This window comes from Carcharodon carcharias, chromosome 9, assembly GCF_017639515.1.
Source record: "Carcharodon carcharias isolate sCarCar2 chromosome 9, sCarCar2.pri, whole genome shotgun sequence".
NCBI lineage: Eukaryota > Metazoa > Chordata > Chondrichthyes > Lamniformes > Lamnidae > Carcharodon > Carcharodon carcharias.
Genome location: NC_054475.1, coordinates 134,000,273 through 134,024,472, shown reverse-complemented (window position 1 = coordinate 134,024,472; position 24,200 = coordinate 134,000,273). Strand labels below are relative to the sequence as shown.

The 24,200-nt window shown below is 43.8% G+C and overlaps 1 protein-coding gene across 3 annotated transcripts in view; it reads left to right on the top strand.

The window, feature by feature from the left end:
• Nucleotides 1-24,200, top strand: part of LOC121282204 (uncharacterized protein C8orf48-like) — an 87,017-nt gene that overhangs the window by 49,426 nt on the left and 13,391 nt on the right. For all 3 annotated transcript variants that reach the window (XM_041195789.1, XM_041195791.1, XM_041195790.1), the window contains exon 5: nt 22,246-22,398. In XM_041195789.1, coding sequence (XP_041051723.1) covers nt 22,246-22,398 — 153 coding nt within the window. The remainder of the gene's footprint in view (nt 1-22,245; nt 22,399-24,200) is intronic.

The window sequence follows — 24,200 nt, the reverse complement described above, 5'->3', positions numbered from 1 at the left end:
AAGCAAGTTATTTAATTACCATTTTCTCTCCTCCTCTGCTGAAGCTTATTTCTGGTCCACAGTTCCAAATACATTAGGGATTCTCCATTCTTCATGTTTTTGCTAATTTCAGCTTTAGCAGCAGTTGGGGTGCAATAGTTGGTCTTAGTAACCTCAGAAAGGTTTAGGGGAGAAACAATCAGTGTTGTTATTTCAGTGACCCAGCTGAAAAGGAGGTCATTCAACTGACTCAAAACTGACCTCACCTGAGCCCCAATTTTAACTTGGAGCAGGAATTGGGGAGTGTGAAGCTGAAGCATGTGAGGATCTGTCCAGCCTCTCAGATAGTGAACCTGGAAAATTTGAGTTCCTGGCCCACATGATCATGCTGACTCCCAACCAAAACTGGCAGCAATAATGTACCTCCAGCAAGTAGGAGTTTCAATTCAGTGGGACAGTGGTGGAGGTGAGGGGGTGGGGGTGGGGGTGGGGATGCCACTGGGCCTCATGGAAATGTTTTTCAGCAAGGCAAGCCAGAATTGGTGAGGAAGGGGAATTGTGAAGGCCCACACCCAGGGGAGGGAGGAAACACATGCCAAGAGTTTAAGACCAAGATATCTTTACTGGGCTAGGAGAAACACTCTTAACTGGGCCTCCTTCAACCAGGAGTTTTGCTGCCGCTAATTTTTGCTGCTGGCTGTGCGACTGTATGGTACTTGGTCATGCACACATTTAAAATGCTTTGTGTGTTCCAATGATGTCACTGGGAAGTGACTTTGCCATTTGAATTAGGCCCCTACTCCCCTAAGGCCTGAAACCAGGCAAATTAAGATGGTGGGACAGGAATGAAACATAAACACTCAGGCTATCTTAACCCTCTCATGTTGCATTATTTCCTCTAGGAGGCAGGACTTAAACCTAGGACTCTGATTTCATCAATGCTCACTTTCTAGCAGCAGTCATCAGATAATGATCAGGAAAAGGAACTCCCACTGATTTTCTTGCCCATGGGTTCTGCAGTCAGTTGGGTGCCTTAATGTGGCCCAGCTCAGATCAGCAAACTCAGACTGAAAGTCAAACCACTGATTATCTGGGGGCATATGACATTTTATTAGAATTCAGAATAAGAGTTGCAAGCAACAGCAAAATACGTTTTCTTTTGCAGCTAAACTTTTAAAGATTGCCCTTGTAGATACTTTCCAACTTGACTCTAATTGCTTTTGATTTCTGAGTTTCACTATGCATTCCACATAATCAGCTTTGGTCAAACCTTCTTGTAACTTCATTTGGTGGCAGCCAAAATATCACAAGCAGCTCCGTGATAAGAAGACCACGGTGGAGAGAAAAGTGGGATGGCTGTCTAACAATTCCAGAAATATAACTGATTAAATCGGCACTGGCGCATTGCAGTGAATGGAATGTCGGAATTTGAAACCAGGTTTTGCAGCTGTGATATACCTTTCATGTGGGATTATCCATTGTACCGTATAATTTAAAATTACTGCAAATCATACCTACATTCCATCCTTGGCACTATGGCATAACCACCCTTGTGTGGATTTGAAACAATTAAATTTGCAATACAGCTGGGAAGAGCTTGCTAAAATGGTGCACTATTTTTAGATACTGCTGCCATCAACAATGTTCAGAATTTCAAGAAGCAAGCCTGAACCAGTAAAATGAGATTGAATGCAGAGAACGTGCCTTTAATGCATCTTGATTATTTGAAGCTTGACATATGTCAGGCAAGAAAACAATTACGGCCTGCAAACAAGTGTAAAAAGCCAGTGATATCATTCTTGCGTTGTTGAACTTTTGCTTCAGGTTATTTTCTTGTGTTCACTGCTGAAGATCACTCTCGTAAAAAAAGTTCTCTTTCCCTATGAACCAGAGCAAGCCTTTGCTTGTTCAATATCCAGGTCATTCTAGCAAGAACAGATACTGAATGGAGGCCCCTGTCAGTGTATTCGGATTAGTAAATGTATTAAATGCCCCACACATTCCCAGACTTCCGAAAGTAATAAAATAAGCACTCTATCAGACTTTGGTTTAATCTATAAACTACTATTTATTTCCAGTAAATGTTACTTCTATAAATTAAAGTTAAAGGGTGGGGTAGGGGGCACTCATTGGACTTGTGCACAAATAAAGAGACACCTTGCCAACCGACCGTCTGCCTGTCTTTCTTGGTTAGTCCACGCCTGGGTTGTCCTTGGAGAGGAAGAACGCGGTGTCCTCCAGTACACTTGAGGCCTTCTGTGGCTGGTGGGTAGCGCAGGGGCTGGAGTGCATTATCTCTCCCCAAAATGTTATTTTAATTTAAATTGTTGAGTTTCCTTTAAAGTTTTGTTTTTTTGTTACAGTGCCCCTTTAATGGGTGGTTCATTAGCTAATTAGTTTATTTATTTAACTGTTGTACTCAGACTATAAAGAGACACTTATTGACACTGGTAGTGGGTTGTAGAGTTAGGAGCTTTACTTCTGCCATGTTTCACTTTGTGCATAAATCTAAAACTGAATAAAGATTAACTTCTGGTCTCCTTCTTCGCCAACTGGCAGCAGGAAGTTTAACAGTAAATAGATAAGTAAACAATAAGTTAACAGTAATAAATAGACTTGGCTATTCAAGTACAGAATGTGGAAAACTACAAAAGCCAAGTGTCTTTCGATAAAACATAGGGTAAGATTTTACCTGAAGCAAGGTTCCTGCCATAGCTATCATGGGTTTCATTGCTAACCACCGAACTTTCCGTTAAGTTAATTCTCTGATGTCCTCAGAACAACTACTGAATTGGAAAAAGATGGCACAAAAAATAGGGACCAATTTTCCTGTTGGTTACCTCACGTAAGGTAGCTCATGCCCCTAGGAAAAAGGCCAGGGATCCATGATACCCATTCTGATTGGGCCCAAGGGCAGTTGCAGAAAGCTCTTGCTTGAAACATTAGAATATTCAGGTAACGCAAAAGTAACATCATAATGTCTCTCCATGTCTTCTTTTGTCAATTATATCAGTGCAAAAGCTTCTCATCCTGCTCCTGCAGCTCTACCTCTGGTGCCCCACAAGGATCAATCCTTGGCCCACTTCTATTTCTCATCTTTATGCTACCATTTGATGACATTATCCAAAGGCACAGTGTTAGTTTTCACATATTTGCTGAAAACAACCAGCCCTACCTTACTATCCCCTTCTTGACTCCTTCACTGATGCTAAATTATCAGACAGCTTATCCAACATCCAGTACTGGATGTGCAGAGATGTCCTCCAATTAAACATTGGGAAGACTGAAGCCATTGTTTTCGGCTGCTGCTCCAAACTCCGTCCCCTAATTACCAACATCATCCTTCTCCCTGGCAATAGTCTGAAATTAAGTCAGTCTGTTCGCAGCTTGGTGTCACATTTGGCCCTGAGCTTTGTGCCCTCACTAAGACCGCTTTTTCCCATCACTGTAAGATCGCTCAACTTCACCCCTGTCTCAGTTCATCTGCTGCTGAAACCCTCAGTAATGCCTTTGTTACTCCTAGACTTGATTATTCCAATGCACTCCTGGCTGGTCTCCAACATTCTACCCTCCATAAACTTGAGATCATCCAAAATTCTGCTAGCTCTGTCTTCACTTGCAGCAAGTCCTGTTCCCTTATCTCCCCTGTACTTATTAACCTTCATTGGCTACTGGTTAAGCAACATCTTGATTTTAAAATTCTCATTCTTGTTTACAAGTCTCTTCATGGCGTTGCTCCTCCCTATTTCTATAATCTCAATGCCATAACCCTCCAAGATATTACGCTCCTCTAATTCTGGTCTCTTGTGCATTTCCAATCATAATTGCTTCACCATTGCTGACTGTGCCGTCAGTTGCCTAGGTCACAATCTCTGGAATTCCCTCCCTTCACCTCTCTGTCTCTCTATCTCATTTTCCCCCTTTAAGACACTTCTTAAAACCTACCTCTTTTGAGAAAGCAATTGGTCACTGGCCCTAGTATCTCCTTATGTGGCTTGGTGTCTTACTTTGCTTTATAATGCTCCTGGGAAGCACCTAGCAATATTTTATTATGTTAAAGGCGCTAAATAGAAGTTGTTGTGTAACTCCATTTGAAAATGTTACCCATGCGTAATGGATGTCCAGGGTTGTTAGGGAATCAATTGCACGCCAAAGCTCATCTAAAGGGAAAAATAACAGCCAGGATTTTTAGGATGGCGGGGTTTCCCATCCAGCCATCCAAAAAGTTGGCAATGAACACATGCCCGCTGATACTGCCTGCCCCGCAGCAATTTCACGCTCCAACAAGTGTTAATTTGCCGTAGGCGGGAATTCTGCCTCTCACTCGGGATGAAATCCTGCCTTAGAAGTTGCTGGCCTATCAGATTGGCTCACTGCTCTCTAGTTCCTGCAGTGCCAGAAGCTGCATGCAGCCCAGGGAGCTTAAGTCCCAGGATTCCAGGAACAGGTAAGTTTTGGGAGTCTCAGGGTGGGGATGGGAGGGGAGGCCTAGGGGGTGGACAGTGAAGGATTGGGGTGTCAGGGGAGAGGCCAGGGGGTGGAGGGAGGTCCAGTGGTTACCGGACCTTAAGGGTGGGGCACTAGAAGTTAAAAAGCAGCTCCTGATGGAGGTGCAACCCCCCACCAGCCCCTTCCAGCCCAAGGCCTGAACCCACTTATTTTCAGGCTTCCCCCGTTCTGGGAACTCCTCCTGCCAGCCTAAATTTGAGGCTGAGTGGGAAACAGCCCTTAAGTGGTAAATAATTAGTCATTTAAGGTCCTCAATTGGGCCAAGGACAGCGGCACATCTGTGGCCTCCCCCACCCCAGCGTAAAATTGCAGAATGGTCGGGGCGGGCAGGAACCCAGCAGGATTCCCATCCGAGGAATGTTATGCTCACTCCCCAGCTATAAACTCGCCGCTGGGGGAGCATAAAATTCAGGTCAAGATCTTTAAATGAACAGTTTGATGGTTATTTCTGCACTGATTTTCTTAATTTCCTTTTACTGTCAGCAATTAAGCTTTCATGAACAAAGCAAATCATCACACTGCTGATTTTTTTTTACTTCTCATAGCTCCCTTAATGTGCTCAGTGACTTGTTGGTGAAGGAACAGGAATGCCAGTTGAATTCTGTTAAGTACTTGAGAAATATTGGCCCAGATTTTCACAGAGCCGTGGAGATTCCATAGTGTTTCCAAAATGGAGGGCGGTACCCGGGTCTGGAAGTCTTACCCTAATTTCTGACAGATCACCTATTGGCCATAGGGAAAAAGGAGGAGCATGAATCATACATGAAGGAAACTCAAACTCAGATGGGCCATTTGAACTCAGTGCTGAATTCAAACAGATCCCACCTCACTGTAGCAAGGACCTTTATCCACAGCATGGGATGTACAAATTTTTAGAATAGGCATAAATGCACTTGAAGGGCAGATAAGGTCTGTAGAATTGTCAAGCTGTGAAGCTCTTTAAATCCCCAATCCCTTTATTAAAAAAAGCCTGCCAATGTCAGTGAGAGTTAGGGGGAGGAAGTGGTGTATTGGTAATGTCACTGGGTTACCAATCTAGAGGCAGAAGCTAACACTCTGGGGACACAGGTTCAGGTCCTACAACAGCAGCTGGTAGAATTTAAATTCAATTAATAATTCTGGAATTAAAAGATAGCCTCAGAAATGGCGACCATGAAACCATTGCGTAAAAATGCATCTGGTTCAGTAATGTCCTTGAGGCAAGGAAATCTGCCATCTTTACTTGGTCTGGCTTACATGTGATGCCAGACTCATAGCAATGTGGTTGACACTTACATGCCTTCTGCAATGGCCTAAAAAGCCACTAAGTTGTATCAAAACTGCTACATAGTCTAAAAAGAAAGAAATTGGACAGACCACCCGGCATTGACCTAGGCACTGGAAACAACAATAGCACACCCAGCCCTGTCGACCCTGCAACATCCTCCTTACTAACATCTGGGGGCTTGTACAAAATTGGAAGAGCTGTCTCACAGACTAGTTGAGCGACAATATAATATAGCCATGTTAACGGAATCATACCTTACAAAAAATGTGCCAGACACCACCATCACCATCCCTGGATATGTCCTGTCCCACTGACAGGACAGACTCATTAAAGGTGGCGGCACAGTGTTATACAGTTGGGAGGGAGTTGTCCTGGGAGTCCTCAACATTGCCCTGGGAGTCCTCAACAAGCCCATGAAATCTCATTACATTAGGTCAAACAGAGGCAAGGAAACTAACTGCTGGTTACCACCTACTACCCTCCCTCAGTTGATGAATCAGCACTTAACCATGTTGAACACCACTTGGAGGAAGCACTGAGGGTGGCAAGGGCCCAGAATGTACTCTGGGTGGGGGACTTCAATGTCCATCACCAAAAGTGGCTCAGTAGCACCATTACTGACTGAGCTGGCCAAGGTCTTAGGGACATAGCAGCTAGACTGGGTCTGTGGCATGTGGTGAGGGAACCAACAAGGGGGAGAAGCCTAATTGACCCTGTCCTCACCAATCTGCCTGTCGCAGATGACAGTATTGATGGGAGTGACCACTGCAAAGTCCTTGTGGAAATGAAGTCCCATCTTCACATTAAGGATAGTCTCCATCGTGTTGTGTGGCACTACCACCATGGTAAATGGGATAGAATTCAAACAGATCTAGCAACTCAAAACTTGGCATCCATGAGGCACTTGGGCCATCAGCAGCAGCAGAATTGAATACAACCACAATCTGTAATCTCATGACCTGGCATATCCCCCACTCTATCATTGCCATCAAGCTGGGATATCAACCCCGGTTCAATGAAGAGTGTGGGAGGGAATGTCAAGAATAGCAGCAGGCTTATCTAAAAATGAGCTGTCAACTTGCTGATGCTACAACAGAGGACAACTTGCATAACAAACAGTGAAAGCAGCATAGATAGAGGGAGCTAAGCAATTCCACAACCAACGGATCAGATCTAAGCTTTGCAGCCCTGCCACATCCAGTCCTGAGTGATGGTGGACATTAGCCAACTAACTGGAGAAGGAAGATCCACAAATATTCCCATTCTCATTGATAGGGGAGCCCAGCACATCAATGCCAAGACAAGGCTGAAGCATTTGCAGCCATCTTCACACAGAAGTGCCGAGTGGATGATCCACCTCAGCCTCCTCTGGAGGCCCCCAGCATCACAGATGCCAGTCTTCAGCCAATTCGAAGCACTCCACGTGATATCAAGAAATGGCTGAAGGCACAGGATACTGCAAAGGCTATGGTCCCTGATAATATTCAGCAATAGTACTGAAGACTTGTGCTCCAGAACCAGCTGCACCCCTAGCCAAGCTGTTCCAATACAGCTACAACACTGGCGTCTACCCAGCAATGTGGAAAATTGCCCAGATATACCCTGCCCATGAAAAGCAAGATAAATCCAACCTGGCCAATCAGTCTATTCTTGATCATTAGCAAAGTGATGGAAGATGTCGTCGACGGTGCTTTATAGTGGCAGTTAATCAGCAATAACCTGCTCACTGATGCTCAGTTTGGGTTCTTCCAGGTCCACTCAGCCCCTGACCTCAATGCAGCCTTGTTCCAAACATGGACAAAAGATCTGAACTCAAGAGGTGAGGTAAGAGCTGACATCAAGGCAGCATTTGATCAATAATGGCATCAAGGAGCCTTAGCAAAACTGAAGTCAATGGGAATAAGCAGGAAAATGCTCCGCTGGTTGGAGTCATACCTAGCACAAAGGAAGGTGCTTGTTGGAGGTCAATCATCTCAGTCCCAGTACCTCATTTCAGGAGTTCCTCAGGGTAGAGTCCTAGGCCACCCATCTTCAGCTGCTTCATCAATGAATTTCCCTCCATCATAAGGTCAGAAGTGAGGATGTTTGCTGACAATTGCAAAGTCTTCAGTTCCAGTTGCAACTCTTCAGATAATGAAGCAGTCTATTCCCGCATGCTGCAAGACCTGGACAATATTCAGGCTTGGGCTGATATGTGGCAAGTAACATTCACACAACTCAAGTGTGAGGCAATGACCATCTCCAACAAGAGAGAATCCAACCATCGCCCCCTTGACATCCACTGACATTACCATCGCTGAATCCCTCATTATCTACATCCTGGGGAGGTGAGGGGGGTTCCATTCACCCTAAATTGAATTGGATCAGCCATATAAATACTTTGGCTACAAGAGCAGGGCAGAGGCTGGGAATTCTGCAGTAAATAATTCATTTCCTGACTCCGCCAACCCAGTGGAGCTCTACAAGGCACAAGTCAGGAATGTGATGGAATATTCTCCACGTGCAACTCCAACAACACTCAAGAAGCTCAACACCATCCTGGACAAAACAACCTGCTTGATTTGCACCCCATTCACCACCTTCGACATTCACTCCCTCCACCATTGATGCACTGTGGCAGCAGTATGGTACCTACAAGATGCACTGCAGCAACTCACCAAGATTCCTTCGATAGCACCATCCAAACCTACTACCTTTACCACCTAGACAGATAAGGGCAGCAGATGCATGGGAACATCACCACTGCAAGTTCCCCTGCAAAACACACACTATCCTGACTTGGAACTATATCACTGTTCCTTCACTGTCGCTGGGTCAAAATCCTGCAATTCCCTTCCTAACAGCATTGTGCATGTACCTACACCACATGGACTGCAGTGATTCAAGTAGGTGGTTCACCACCACCTTCTCAATGGCATTTAGGAATGGGCAATGCTAGGTATGTAGGCCATACGTCCCAAAGACTGGATGACCATATGAAACAGTGTGTCCTAGCCACTGTTCACAGCGGGCAGGGTACAGACTGTACCCAACCAGCCTGTGCTTGCAAAACTCAAAAAACAGTGTCCAACATTAGATGTGATTCTGCGATTGGACAACATTTGTTAAATAATCCTCAATGTGCCAAGAATTACACTGACAAATAATTGAAGATTGTCAGTTGGGCTCGTGAAGTGGCGCATTTGCATGTACTGGAAGCTACGTATATTAATACACAGGGCCCTGTTCTTTGCAGACAGAAAGAACATGTACATACATTGTGCCTGTTTCAGCTAAACAAAATAAGTGACAGCTATTCGGTGACTCATTCCTCAGGGCAATGCCTTCATCAATCAGGGTCAAGCTGCCTGGTTTAAATTTCAAACAATGCTTGGCAGTTAACTGTCAGTCACCATCAGTGGTGTATTCTCCATGGCAATGCCACTTGCCAACCAATCAGCACTCTCTTCACACACATTATAAATTGCTGTTTTCCCCCTTATATTGGTATTCTTGCAAGTGTCTTGATGAATGCAATGCCCAGCAATACCCAAGTTCTGTACTACCAAACAACTATTAACCATTATTTCTTTTTACTAACACACACCCATTGGAAAATTGGACTGGATTCTGCCATGCATATCTTTGGCTTACAAAATGCCCTAAATTAGCTCACCTTTGGCTTATATTACAGAAGCTAGTCCAAATTGTAGAAAGACTTGCCCAAGCCTTCCTAGCCACAACAGTGAAATAAGTGAAATTAGCTTCTACTTACCAGTATTATCAAAGATAGCAGATACAAAGATGAATTAGCTAACACTTCACTGCTCTAACAATATGCATGATAACATAATTTATATTATCACTAGGCTAAGCAATGAGGATTACATAAAGTGCCTGTACACATCCTATTCATTGATAAAGTCTACATTATCATAGACACAGTCATAATTGAAATGTATCACAATGTCACATCAGTAGCTGTGTTTTGCTCAATTACAGAGTTCTATTCAGTATATAAAATTACAATGCAACATGGCATGGTTAAATTTGCAGTATCTATTGAACATGTCACTGGTAAGTTTCCAATGTTCAGGCTTTAGGTCTGTGACATGAGCATAACAGATGCAACAACCACATAACTAGTACGTTGACTACTGTAGTGTTGGACAGTTGTGCCTTTATCTACAATGTTCAGCTACAGCTTTCTCTCTGCTATTGTATGTCAGCAGTGTGCGTCATTTTCAGGTTGGAAGGCTGTAACTAACAGGGCATCTCAAGGATCAGTGTTTGAGCCGCAGCTATTTACAATCTATATCAATTACTTTGATGAGCGGACCGAGTATGATGTGTCCAAGTTTGCTGGTGGTCCAAAGTTAGGTGGGAAAGTAAGCTGTGAGAAGGATGCAAAGAGGCTGCAAAGGGATATAAAGAGAAAGACTTACATATATATAGAGCCTTTCATGATCTCAGGATGTCACAAAGGGCTTTACAGACAATGAAGTGCGTGATCACCCATGTGCTGGGGAGTACTCTGAAAGATGGTCATTTGTTTTCTTGGTTATGACATAATTAGTTTCCAGGACCTGGACACCATTTCCATGTGACCTGAGGTTGCCATGGAAATGAGCAGCTAAGAAGCAAAGGGTAAATAGCTAATTGCAGTGGGATTAGGTCAGCCTGTGTTTTCTGTTTGGCAGTTCAGACCACACAGAGGATTCATGTAAAGAGGAAACAAGCAATGCTCTCTCTGAATGGAACAGTTCTCTGTTTGGCAGTCTTGGAAAGGATCTTGGTGTTTGTTATGACACAACAGTTGGTAAAGGCTGAGTTATTTAAAATCCCAGAGGGAAACTTTAAACAACTGTCATAACCTATATTTTCAATTGGTATGTTTGAGATGCAGCTCTGAATTCAGAATTGAAACTGCCAAGCCTCAAGAGGTTTCTTATATAAATTAAATTAAACTTTTATTAATTTAACAAGAAATTAAACACATACAGGTGTCTACAAATTACCACCATAATAACTATTAAATAAATCCCCAAATTAATCAATCCCAGGTAAATCTTCCCCAAGGAAACAATAACCCATAGGCTTAAACAGACACAAAGCAAAGCACATTTTATCTTACAAATTCAAAATGAGGTTCCTTTCAATTTGATTCCTTTGCACCATTGGAGGCAAACAGGTGGCTTCGATATTACATGCCTCTGACTTACACATGCAAAACTCTTCTGTGTATTCCTAGCCTTCCTTTTGAATGCAAATTCTCATTGTATCACGAGGCCCTTTGAACTCCACTTCTTCTAACAATAAAACTCCTTTCATAGTACCAATTTTATTAGTAATATAAACATATTGCTTTGGTGTTTCCTAGCTAGGTGCAAGATTTCACCCTCAGTCTTTGAATGGTTTATTCAACAAAAAGCAAATGGACCTTTTACCTTACTGTTTAACATCTCAAAATTACTATACATCAAAGCACCCAGACTGGCTGGCTTTAATCCAGTTAAGACACACACGCTGACACCCACAGACACAACTACAAGTCCAACTTAAAATAATTTCCAATAACATTATATACATTAATACCTTCATGACAGTGTTGAATAAGTTCCTTTAGAATAGAGCAGAAACTGTGTTACTGTGTGTTTTATAAGAGTTGAAAAGAACAGAGAGCAAAAGACAGGAAGGGCAATAAATCGTGGATTCAACAAGACCCCTTGCTGTTGTTTCAATGTTGCCAGAGCCCACCAGACCATTAAAAGGGCTGTGAGAGGGGAATCTCTGGGGATTCTGTGCCATCAAGACTATCATTTACGGTATCTTTCTTTACAGTGCAGGAGGAGTCCATTCGGCCCATCAAGTCTGCACTGGCTCTCTGAAAGAGCGTTCCACTTAATCCCACTCCCCTGCCTTATCCCCGTAACCTTGCACATTCTCTCTTTTCAGGTAGCAATCCAATTTCTTTTGAATACCTCGATCATCCTTTCAGGGAGTTTGTTCCAGATTCCAACCACCGTCTGGGTGAAAAGATTTTTCCTCACATCACATTTACATCTTTGCCATGACCTGAGTGAGAGTGTGAGAATGTGCCATGTTGGCATCCAGGGACTTTGGTTGAAATAACGCTGTTAGTAAATGCGATTTAAGAGCTGAAACAATTGGATGGAAATTGAGAAATCCTGCATCGAGGAGGTCAGGTTGGAAAGACAGCGAGACTGCACAGGAAGTAATGTGAGTGCTTGCAACTAAGTGAGGTGTATCTTTGTCATCTCTACTATTTAAAGTGAAATTTACTGTTTTGTTTGAAATATTCTTCACCTGTTAATTGTGTGAATTATGTTGATTTTTGTTGGTTTGTTACCGTATAAGTTTTAAAAGGTGAAATCTTGAGTTTTTTTCCATTGGCGTCATGAGGATTCCTTTCTTTTTACCAAGTTATTGGTCTCTACATGGATCATAACAAATGCACTTGAGCTATAGCCACTGTTGTAATGTTGGATAAAAGCAAAATACTGCAGATGCTGGAAATTTGAAACAAAAACAAAAATTGCTGGAAAAACTCAGCAGGTCTGACAGCATCTGTGGAGAGAAGGACAGAGTTAACATTTCAAATCCAGATGACTCTTCTTCAGAACTAAAGAGAAATAGAAATGTGGTGAATTATATACTGTTTATGGAGGGTGGGACAGATGAAGCTGGATAGAAGGCCAGTGATAGGTGGAAGCAAAGGAGAGATTGCAAAAGATGTCTTAAACAAAAGGGTGAAGGGGTGTTGATGGTGGTGATACTAGCTAAAGGAGGTGCTAATGGTGACATTAAGAGTAGAAAGCAGGATGAGCAAGTGACAGATGGCCCTAGTGGAGGTGGGGTGGGGTGGGGTGGGGGGAGGGGATGGTGTGGGAGAAAAGATCAAAATAGGCTAAAAGGTGGGGAATTATTTCTGAAGAAGAGTCATACAGACTCGAAACATTAACCCTGTCCTTCTTTCCACAGATGCTGTCAGACCTGCTGAGTTTTTCCAGCAATTTTTGTTTTTGTTGTAATGTTGGAAATCTGGGAGCCAACTTGTGCACAACAAGCTCCCACAAGTAACAATGTGATAATTAACAAATAATCTGTTTTTCATGATGTTGATCAGGGAATAAATATTGGCCAGGACAAAGGGGATTCAAAATAGTGCCATGGGATCTTTACACCCACCTGAAAGGGTAGGCAGGGCCTTGATTTAACATCTCATTCAAAAAATGGCAATCCAGACAATGCAGCAGTCGAGCGAGATTTTCGTACTTAAGTCCTGGAGTGGGACTCAGAGGCAAGAGCTACAGCTGATACTATTACATAATAGGTCAATAGGCTGGGCAAAAACATGGCAGATGAAATATAGGACTGGATTTTACAGTGTGCCTTGGTCCCCAGCTGTCCAGCTAAAAAGTAGGTGGGAGTTCACCCACCATAGCAACAGCTGGCCTGGAGCAATTTAACGCTGGGAGCAGTGTTAATTGCTTTAAGGTGAGACTTCTACCCCAATGTTGGGAGGTAGTCCCGCCTTCGAGAGTTGCTGGCCACTTGGATGCTGGCAGTTCTCTCGTCCCAACAGTGCCAGGTAGGAGTAGTGGCCACTGCTGGGACTATAGGCACTCCTGATGAAGAGGAGCCCAGACTTAAGGTAAGTGCAAGGTATCGCTGGGACCAGGCTGGCAGGCCTGGGTGAGAGGGGTGGTGAGCTTGATTTGAGAGACCTGGGGTGGCAGGGTAATGGGGGAAAGGCCACCTTTGGTGGGGTGCCTCCTTTGGGCACAGGAGACCAACAAAGGAGATTCCCCCCACTTGCCCGACACCAGCCTGCACAGCTAAAGTTGTCGGGCTTCTCACATGGCGTGGACCTCCACCTACAGTGGGATAAAATAGCAGCGGAGGCGGGATGAGGTCCTTGAGTAGCCATAGGGGCCTCAATAGGCCCAAGGACGGTTGGGCCACTTGACACCTCCTCTGCCCCCTGTAAAATTTGAGATAGGTTTGGGGGGAGGGGTGGGGGGTGGGGGTTGGTGGCAGGTAGACAGCAGATAGGCCAAGCGCTGGATTTTAGAAGCTCCCACATCTTCAAACTTGCTGGCTGGGAAGCATAAAACCCAGCTCATAATGTGGGAAGTTATCTACTTTGGAAGAAATAATATGAAAGCAGAATATTTTTAAAATGTTGAGAGTTGGCAAATGTTGATATTTAGGGACATGGATATCCTTGTACTTGAATCACAGAAAGCTGGCATGCAGGTACAGCAAACAATTAGGGATCAACGAGTATGCCAGCCTTTATAAACAGAGGTTGGAGTCTAAGAGTGAAGAAGTTTTACTTCAATCATACAGACTACACCCTTGAGTTATTGGTCTTCTTGCTAAAGAGGAATATGCAAGCCTTAGAGGGACTGCAATGTAGATTTCCTGGAATGATTCTTCAGGAATTGCCCTGTGAGAAGAGATGGAGTAGACAGTGTTTATATTCACCGGAATTTAGAAGAATGAGAGGTGACCTCATTGAAACATGTAAAATTCTTAAAGGACTTGACAGGGTGGATGCTGCGACGATGTTTCCCCTACCAAGGGAGTTTACAATTAAGGACCACAGTCTCAGAATAAAGGATTGTCTATTTAAGACTGAAATGAGGAGAATTTTTTTCACTCCTAGGTTTGTGTCTCTTTGAAATGCTTCTCTGCCCCCAAAGGGCTTTGGATACTCAGGTGCTTAATATATTCTAGACAGAGATTGATAGATTATTTGATAGCAAGGGGAATTAAGGGAAAGGGGGATAGTGTAGGGAAGTGGAATTGAGATAGAACATCAGGCACGATTATACTGAATGGCAGAGCAGACTCGAAGGGTTGAATGATCTACACTGGCCATCCAGCCAACTGAGCCGACTGGCCCCCCCAAGGAGTCCGAGCTGCTGTGGCAACATACACTACTGCTTGCATGTTGCAACCTGGAGCTATGGATAGTGATGGTGGAGGCTGCAATTTCTTTCCATCACAATGCAAAGTCTACAGAGTAGAAAATTTAAAACTGAATTTGATAGATTATTTCTAAGTAATGATATTAAGGGATATGAAACCAAAGCAGATAAATGGAATTAAGCAAAATGGTAGAACAGGCTTGACGGGCTGCATGGTTACTCCTGTTCTACCGGTAGCAGCAAAAGGCAATTCAGTGACATATGCTGCTGTGATTGCAGGATAGTGAGAGGAATCAGGTGAGGGGAGCCTTGTGAAGGTTGGGACTACAGGTGGTGCTGGGCTAAGAAGAGAGTGGAATCTTACCTTAGCAACTCAGGTCATTAAACTTCTTCCCACATTGCATTCAGATCGTGGGTGCAAAGATTCTTGCATTGATCTACTTGGCCAATGCTTACCACTGATGTTGGGAACCAGCTTGGCAAACCTTTTGCTTCCTGTTGGGAAGAGCACCTCCCCCTTCCTAATGACCAAGACCTCCAAAGTGGTGTCAGAAAATCTGGGGATGTTTCCTGCACCTCTGCCTACCATTTTAAAGCTCTTTAACCACTCTTAATCTTTGCAACTAAAGTGCATCTCCCCTTTGAGATGTGCAGGCTGCCTTTTCATGGCATCAGGAAGGTTCAATTTCCTTCCCATTAGGAAAGCTACTCATGAATAGCATGCATACATGCTGGTAGCTTGCCAATTTTAATGAAATGAGAAACAAATACTAATATGCCTCTTGCCCATGTGATCAGGCATACAGGACAATCACTCTGGATCAACTCTGGAGTCACTAGATAGCAATCAGGATTAGGAATCTTAAACAAAAACAGAATTACCTGGAAAAACTCCGCAGGTCTGGCAGCATCGGCGGTTCTGTTGAAGGGTCATGAGGACTCGAAATGTCAACTCTTTTCTTCTCCGCCAATGCTGCCAGACCTGCTGAGTTTTTCCAGGTAATTCTGTTTTTGTTTTGGATTTCCAGCATCCGCAGTTTTTTATTTTTATCTCTTAGGAATCTTAATTTCGTTTTCCCCCTTTTTAGCCCCCAAGGGGCTGATATATGCCCAACTGCTGCCTAGGTTTAGCTCAGTTAAATAGACACAGACAAGAAGATGACATTTTTTAAATATAGTTTTGATTATTTGAAGCTTGGTACGTGTCAGCCTAGATAAAATATTACTTATAGGTAGGAATGACATTCAGTCTCAAAAATCAGTAATACTTAATTTTATGAGTTGAAGTGTAATGGGGCTTGGTAGTGATATAATGCTAGTAAAATGACATTCAAGCAATGAATGAGTTTTATATATGTTTAGAGGAACAACTCAATGTTCAGTGTGAATCACAAATGTTGGAAAAATAGATTATGTACTAAAAAATATTCAAAAATTACAGGGAGAATATTACAATGGAACTTTCATTATCTGCATTTCAATTATTCATTGTGATTTTCATGGTTCACAGCTTTACACAAGACCATAGATCAATCCATAGATGTATACAGCACAGAAGGAGATCATTCAATCCATCATATCACTGCCAACAATTTGCTAGAGCAATCCAAGACTGAACCAACTCTCCTCTCTAGTCATTGCCTTTCCTCTGCTTCAAACGTTTATCCAACGTTTCCCATACTTTCAATGGTCACTGCCTCAAATACTCCCTCTGGAATAGATTTCCGTGCTCTAACTGTGTTAAGAAATGTTTTCCAATATCTCATTGTTTGAATGACAAATTTCAATTGATAGCCCTGTGTCAAAGTTTTGTCGACAATGTTATCAAATGACACTTGTTCAGCAGCAAACTGCTCGCTGATGCTCAGTTTGGTTCTGGAAGAGCCACTTGACTTACAGCCTTGGTCCAAACATGGACAAAAGAGCTAAACTCCAGGTGATTTAAGAGTCGCTGCTCTTGACATGAAGGCAGGATTTGACCGAGTGTGTGATCAAGGAGCCGTAGCAAAATTGAAGACAGTGGAAACTGGGGGAAAGCTTGGAATCATACCTAGTATAAAAGAAGATGCTTGTGGTCATTGGAGGCCAATCATCTCAGCCACAGGACATCACTGCAGGTGTTCCTCAGGGTTGTGTCCTAGGCCCGGCCATCTTCAGCTGCTTTATCAATGAGCTTCCTGTTGTATTTCTATGTTTACTTAATACAAATTACCAAACTCACACAGGACTGGCAGTCTAAATGAAGGTTCGGTTTATTTGAAGGTGTAGTATAGGATTACTCAGCAGACAGAATTACTACAAAGATTCATCAACTTGTTAATGGGAAAGTACCACTGCAACCTCTTCACACCATGTGCTGCTAGCTAAACTAAAGGTTCCTCTGAACAATGTCTGCTGGCCACATGGTTTACATCCTGGCTACTTACTCATTAGCATATTCTCTGTAAAGCAATATCACAAGACTTCCCTCCATCAGAATGTCAGAAATGGGGATGTTCGCTGAGGATTGGAGTGTTCTGTACCATTCACAGCTCGTCAGATGCCGAAGCAGTCCGTGTCCATATGCAGCAAGACCTGGACAGCATTCAAGCTTGGGTGTGATATGGGCAAGTGAATTAGTGCCAGACAATGGCCACCTCCAGCAAGTGAGAATCTAGCTATCTCCCGTTGACATTCAACAGCATTACTGTTGTTGAATCCGCCCCATCAAAATCCTGGAGGTTACCTTTGATTAGAAAATTAACTGGACCAGCCATATAAATATTGTGGCTACATGAGCAAATCAGAGGTTGGGGATTCTGTGGCGAGTAACTCATCTCTTGACTCCCTAAAGCCTGTCCACTATTTATAAGGCACAAGTTAGGAGTGTAATGAAATACTCTCCACTTGCCAGGATGAATGCAGCTTCAACAACACACAGAAGGTTGACACTATACCGGACTAAGCACTCTATTTGATTGGCATCCCATCCACCACTTTTAACATTCACTTCCTCTACCACCGATGCATAGTGGCAGCAATGTATACCATCTACAAGATGTTCTGCAACGAATTGCTAAGGTTTCTTCGATGACGCCTTCCAAACCCACAAGCTCTACAACCTAGAAAGCAAGGGTGGCAAACACATGGGAACACTACCACCTGCAAGTTTCCCTCCAAGTCACACACCGTACTTGAAATCATATATCTGTTCCTTCACTGTCACTGGGTCAAAATCCTGCCAATCAAAATGTGAACTCAGCCTTTCTGCTGAGATAAGTGGTTTTGGAACTTTCAAAATGGGCTCAGCTGCTATAACAGCCCTTGGGAAATGTCAAAAATGAAACCTATTATAACTTCAGGAACAGATGGTAATATTCTTTTTCTAAGCTACATCAGATGACCTATCAATCAATGCGCTCCACAGCAGGTCTTTTTTTTACTCTTCTGAACAGCTGCCACCTGGCTTTTTCATGTTTAAAGAGCTGGGGATTTAAATAACTTCTGATTGTGACACTTAAACAGGTCTTATCCACCCTTCAAGATCATTTATGTCTCCTTCATAAATTTGTGTCTCCCCACACTGTGCTTGTTAAGGCTCTAAGAACAGCAAAAATGGGTTGCGTTTGAACTCAGCACTAATTTCAAATGGCCCTGCTGAGTTCGGGTGTCTTGCCTATGTGATTCAGCAACCCCCCCACCCCCGCTTTCCCTGTTGGCAGAAATGGGATCTATTGGAAATTGCGGCAGGTTTTCCACATCTGGGTCATCCCTGCCAGTTTAAAGGCCTTTGGAGTCGACCCAACTCTGTGAAATCCGGCCCTATTTTGTTTAATCTTCAACCCATCATTCTGATTGGTTAATAAAATACACAGTAGATTGTCCTGTTCACACAGGTCCCGGATGTCCTGCAGAGGGCATCATGCCATTACCATTTTCCACTAACAAAAATCTGGAATTAAAAAGTGTGGTGATCACCATGAAACCATTGTTGATTGTCGTAAAAACCCATCTGGTTCACTAATGTCCTTTAGGGAAGGAAATCTGTTGTCTTTACCTGGTCTGGCCTACATGTGATTCCAGATCCACAGCAATGTGGCTGACTCTTAAATGTCCTCTGAACAAGGGCAATTTGGGATGGGCAATAAATGCTGACCTATCCAGTGACACCTACATCCCATGAATGAATAAAAAAACCCAACAATTTGCGATGCAAAGCTTCATGGAAAGTAAATAGACAAAGAGAAATCTAGAGAACAACGGACACCATTCATTCACCGGCTTCAGTAAGCTGTGGCCTTGTCTCTCCCTATCAGTGCATCATCTTCCATAATTTTAAAACCCTCTATTATCTAAATCCTCTATTCTCCTTTTAGTTTTTTTTTGCGTGGGGTGTGGGCATCACTGGTCAGGCTAACATTTATTGTTTATCCCTAATTGCCCTTGAACTGAGTTGGTTGTTAGGCATTTCAGAAGGCAATTAAGAGTCAACCACATTGCTGTGGGTCTGAAGTCACATGTAGGCCTGACTGGGTAAGGATAGCAGATTTCTTTCCCTAAAGGCCATTAGTAAACCAGATGGGTTTTTACAACAATTGATGATAATTGTCACTATTACTGAGATGAGCTTTCAATTCCAGATGTTTTATTTGAATTTAAATTCCACCAGCTGCTGTGATGGATGAATAATTTCCAGTAGATTCTTTCTCTGTTCCAGTAAAAATAATCTCAAACTTCTCTTTATATCTATGGTTTCTCATCCCCAATATCATTCTGAAGAATCTGTACAGTACATACTCTATGACCTGAATTTTTTGGTCGTAGGTATGCCTGACTGGCAGGCCCAGGAGCGGATGGGAAATGGCCACTGGCCGTGATCGGCCCCCTCACTGCGATTTCACGCTGGCTGGCCAATTAACGGACAGCCAATGTGAAACTCGTGCTGAAATATTCAGCGCTGCTGGGCTGGGGGAGGAAGAGGGCAGGGGCCAACGTAACCGAGGGTGCCAGTGAGCGCTCTGAGAGAGCTCCCTGAAAGCAGACAGCTGCCCCAGGGAACTGCAGACTTCCACAGACTACAGGACACAACAAAAATTCTGCAAAATATGTCCATGCAGTACAATCAAGCACCTGAAAGCATACCTCATAAAAAACCATTACCCAGAGATCTCTGCTTATTTTTCCTCACGGAGATTTCATCCACCCTGGATCGAAGGTTGAGCTAAAGCGTGAATGCCACCTGGGAGGATGGATGGGCCACGTAAAAGCACTGTTGATTACATCATCAATGGGTTTAATTACCCACTTAATTGTCGACGGGTGCACTTCCGACTACCGCACATGCCCACTGAGTAAAATATTGCACGAATGCGCAATGATGTCAGAACGTTCGCCCAAAGTCATCTCGTGTTATTTCACATCCGTTAGGGTCTGGTGCATGCCCGCCCAAGGAATGTAAAACTCTGGCCTTTCACTTTAAAACCCCTTCTATAATCGGATCTCCAAACTGCACAAAGTATTTTAAAAATTGGTGTTATCATTACCTGCACAAATTTGGCATGATTTCCTTGCTTTTGTACTTTGTGACCACCCATCTCTTCCCTCAGTTTTGCATTTTTGACACACAGCACAGAGGAAATGTAGTTTTCATTAGAAAATCATAGAGTAATTTACAGCACAGAAGGAAGCCATTCAGCCCATCGAGTCCATGACAGCTCTCTATAGTGCAAACCACTCTGTTGCATTCCCCTGTGCTATCACTACAAGTTTATTTTCTTCAAGTGCCCATCCGATTTCCTTCTGAAACCATTGATTGTTTTGCTTCCAACACTCCTGTGAGCAGCAAGTTCTAGGTCATTACCCCTCGCTGCATAAAAAGTTCATCCTTGCATTCCTGCTGCATCAGAACACATGAAAGGGAGCAATATGAATCTTCCATAGTTTGGGGTCAGCTTCTGATGTGAAATGCAGATAAACTCACATCATGGTCTTACAGCTCGTAAACGTTTTTAGCAATTTGTTTGGATTTACAGTGTTTTTGGGAAAATTGATTGAAAGAACCATGGGGGTAGAAATAGGAAAAATAAGGTGTATGTGGTTCAGAATATACATTCAAAAGAAAAAGGCTTTCAGGTGGACAGTTGTGACAGACAGTGTGAGACCATAATAGGTTATCACCCTGAACTATCACCGTTGTGGTCAGAATTTGAATCCGTTTCAGATGCTAGCTGTAAGGGGTGACTCTTGAGTCTGAACTTGTTTCCTCAAGTATCTGAGTATCAGAGAAGATGCTTAAGGTCTCAATTAGGGGATATTTTGCGAGCTTGCCTATATTTTGCCCCTGGCAGAATGGCCCCCACAACGATTCACCCAGAATGTTTCCCCTCTATGTGGCCTAATGGCTTTGCCCTCATAATTTTCAATTTAGTTCCATGCGTCCACGGTCGCCTCCAAGCTGAGGCATCCTTGCAGTTCCCAATGCCCTCAGCAGCACCCACCTCTCCTGATGGGTCTGCTGAGGCTTCAGAACTGTTTAACAGGGCAGCGAGGGGTATGGATCGGGCCAATTAGGAGGCCATCTCCCAGAAGATTGTTATGGCAGACTTTCTGTCGACAAGTTCAGGCTTGGAACCCTATTTGTTTCTGACACTGGTGTCCCAAAACCAGGGGTAAAATCCAGCCCCATGTAATGCCAATCATCTTGACTGACAGCTGAAGTAAGATTACATTCAATTTCTGTTGTTTGTAGGGCACTCATCTTCCTTCTCTGTGTCAAGCGTTTTGCTGTCACCTAGGTACAAAATCAAAATTGATATAATACTTGGGGTAGAAGGTGCATATAAAACCAACATTTAAGTGCTCTTAATTATTTACCAATATTCAACTTTCCACTGCTGGATCTTTTCCATCATGGCGAATGATAGAGTCCTCTCTGTGTTTTGATTTCCACAGAAGAATGTTCCACTAGAGAAATACTGAATGTGTTACAACACAGGTGTAGAAAACACTTAATAATTTGAATTATTAAATCTTTTCAATGAAATTACTTTGTCTAACATTATAACTGAAGTTACAGCCCAATTAAAGTAAGTGGGTTATCATGTCTCTAAAATAGCAGACAATTAAGCTAATATGCGTACTAATATCACACAGCATAATATCTAGGTTACAATGTTTGATGGATGTCTGCTTAGTTTCTCAATCTTTACATGCACGTGTTCTATCCTAATATATAAATGATATAATAATGGAAAAACTTGTGAATGAGCAGTGCACAAATGAAAGTTTTTCAGCCAATGTTCTCACTTCTGAATGATATCTATTAGCAGCTGCTGGAATGTATATGTGGAGGACATGGATAAGTGAAGGGTGGGACTCACCTGTAATGTCATCTGTGGTCGAAATCTTTAATGACGATCTTCAGACTCTGAAGAAGGTTACTTGGGTGAGGGACTGGAGGCTCTCAGTGCTTGTGGAACTATAACTGAGCAAGAATCAGCACATTGAGGAGACCAAGGAAAAGTCTTGCTCTGTGCTCATTGTTGCCCTTTTTTCTTTACTATTTTGCCGTTTTAGATTGTGGAAACCAGCATGCATCAACCCTCCGAATGTGCTGCCTGCCTCGAGAAGGTCAGTAAGCTGGCAGAACACAACTTCCTCCGTGTCAAGAAGGTACAATTGGAAGAAGCTTCTCTCCAAGAAAAATTAGAGGAACACATTTATACCAAGGTATGCAGCTTTATTTTCACCTGAGTCTTTGGCATGCTGTCAGATGGGGAGGCGTTCACTCCAGTTCCTTTATCTGCACAATTCAATGGGTGGGATTTTCCGGCTCCGCCCACTGCTGGGATCGCCCAGTCCCGCCGACAATCAATAGACTTTTAGCTGGGCGGCCACACCCCCCACGGTGGAACCCGCCACAGCGGGGCTGGAAAATTCAAGCCAATATCTTTTCACCCTTTTCTGCAGGATTTCACATCTCCCCAACACCCACTTGGTCATGCAGGGCCACCCTTGTGATTTCCATTGTCACCTCCTCCATGGCTATAAGGATGGTGAACTGGCTCTCCTTCCCCTGTGCGAACCTTCCCCTGTGCAAACCTTCCCCCTCGCAATGTGTGCCCTCTTCTCCTATAAGGACAAAAGAGAGAAAAAAGGATAAGGCATTGCTGGTCTCTCTCATCAATTCTAGTAGCTCATTTAAATAAGCAACTGCATCTACGTGCTGCCAGATCATCAACAGCGCTAGGCCCCCGAGCTGTGCTGACAGATCAATAATTATCCTGGGCGCACATGCCTCCCAGGTCCATGAGCACCATGTGGCCTCAGGCTGTTCTGTGTCTGCTGATGGCTGTGGACCTGGAGGCCTGACATCGGAGTGTCACATTGCAATCACCTTGCCAGAACAAAGAAGGTTATTAATCTTTTACGGCATTGCAGTTAGGTCTTCTGGACAGCACTGCAGCTACCGACATTTTCTGCCACATCCCGTTACGCCTGCTTAGTTTGACCAGTTGCCTTCTCCTGTCACCCTTAGGGAACAAGATCCTTCACAGTTCTCTTACTACCTCCAACATAATCAAGGGCTGCATCTGCAAATCATGGGGTAGCCCTGCCCCAGGTGCCAGTTGTCTGTTTCTCCTCCTGCTGATCTTGGGCTTTGGTTACTACGCACGAAGCCTGCCCTGCTATAATGGCTGCTCGTGCCTTTAAATCAGGTCCACATTTTATTGCTGGGATTTAGTTCCTGCAACAGGGATCTCCCTGTGGTTGGAGAACCAGTGGGAGCTCTGTATCACTTCTGTGGCGGAGTCCCAATAAAATTTAAGTGCACTCAGGCAATTAACAGGCCAGAATCCCAGGGGATCAAAAATCCCCGCCCCCCACTCCCCCAAGAGCTGCTGGCCAATCAGAATCCAGCTGTTTTCCATTGCTGTCAGTGCCACTGAGTTCAGTGGCTACTGTTTGTAATACTCCCGAGGCCTGCCCAGAGGATTGCTGCTGGATCCCTGGAGACAACTAAGTAGGGCAGGGGGGAGGGTATCGCTGGCAAGGGGCAGGGGGTGTCAGAGGCAGGGGCAGTGGGGGTGGCTTTAAGTGCCCCCCCCCTCCATTCCTGATGCCAGGTCTGTTCATTGGGCATTGAGTGACTGTCAATGAGGGGCCTCCCTCCCTCCCTACAAGACCACAGGGCTGGCATTTGGAAGCCACGTGAAACCCGTGCAAGTCTCAATTACTCCCTGAGCCACTACTAAATTCCAGTGGGCTCAGGGATAATTGGTGTCAAGTGGTCCATTAATGAGCATCCTGCCACCAGTGGGCGGGATTCCCACCTTGGCCCCTTCCCATCCCCAACTTGATTGGGAGCAGTTTTCCTAATGCCAGGAATGAAATGCGGATACTCCAGTCTGATTCTCCCTGTTCCACCCTCTATCATGCCGCTCTGGCAGGCTCAATTAAATCCCACCCTGAGAGTGCCACCTCCACACCACATCCACCACTGCTAATTGGCTACCAAACCTGCCCTCCAA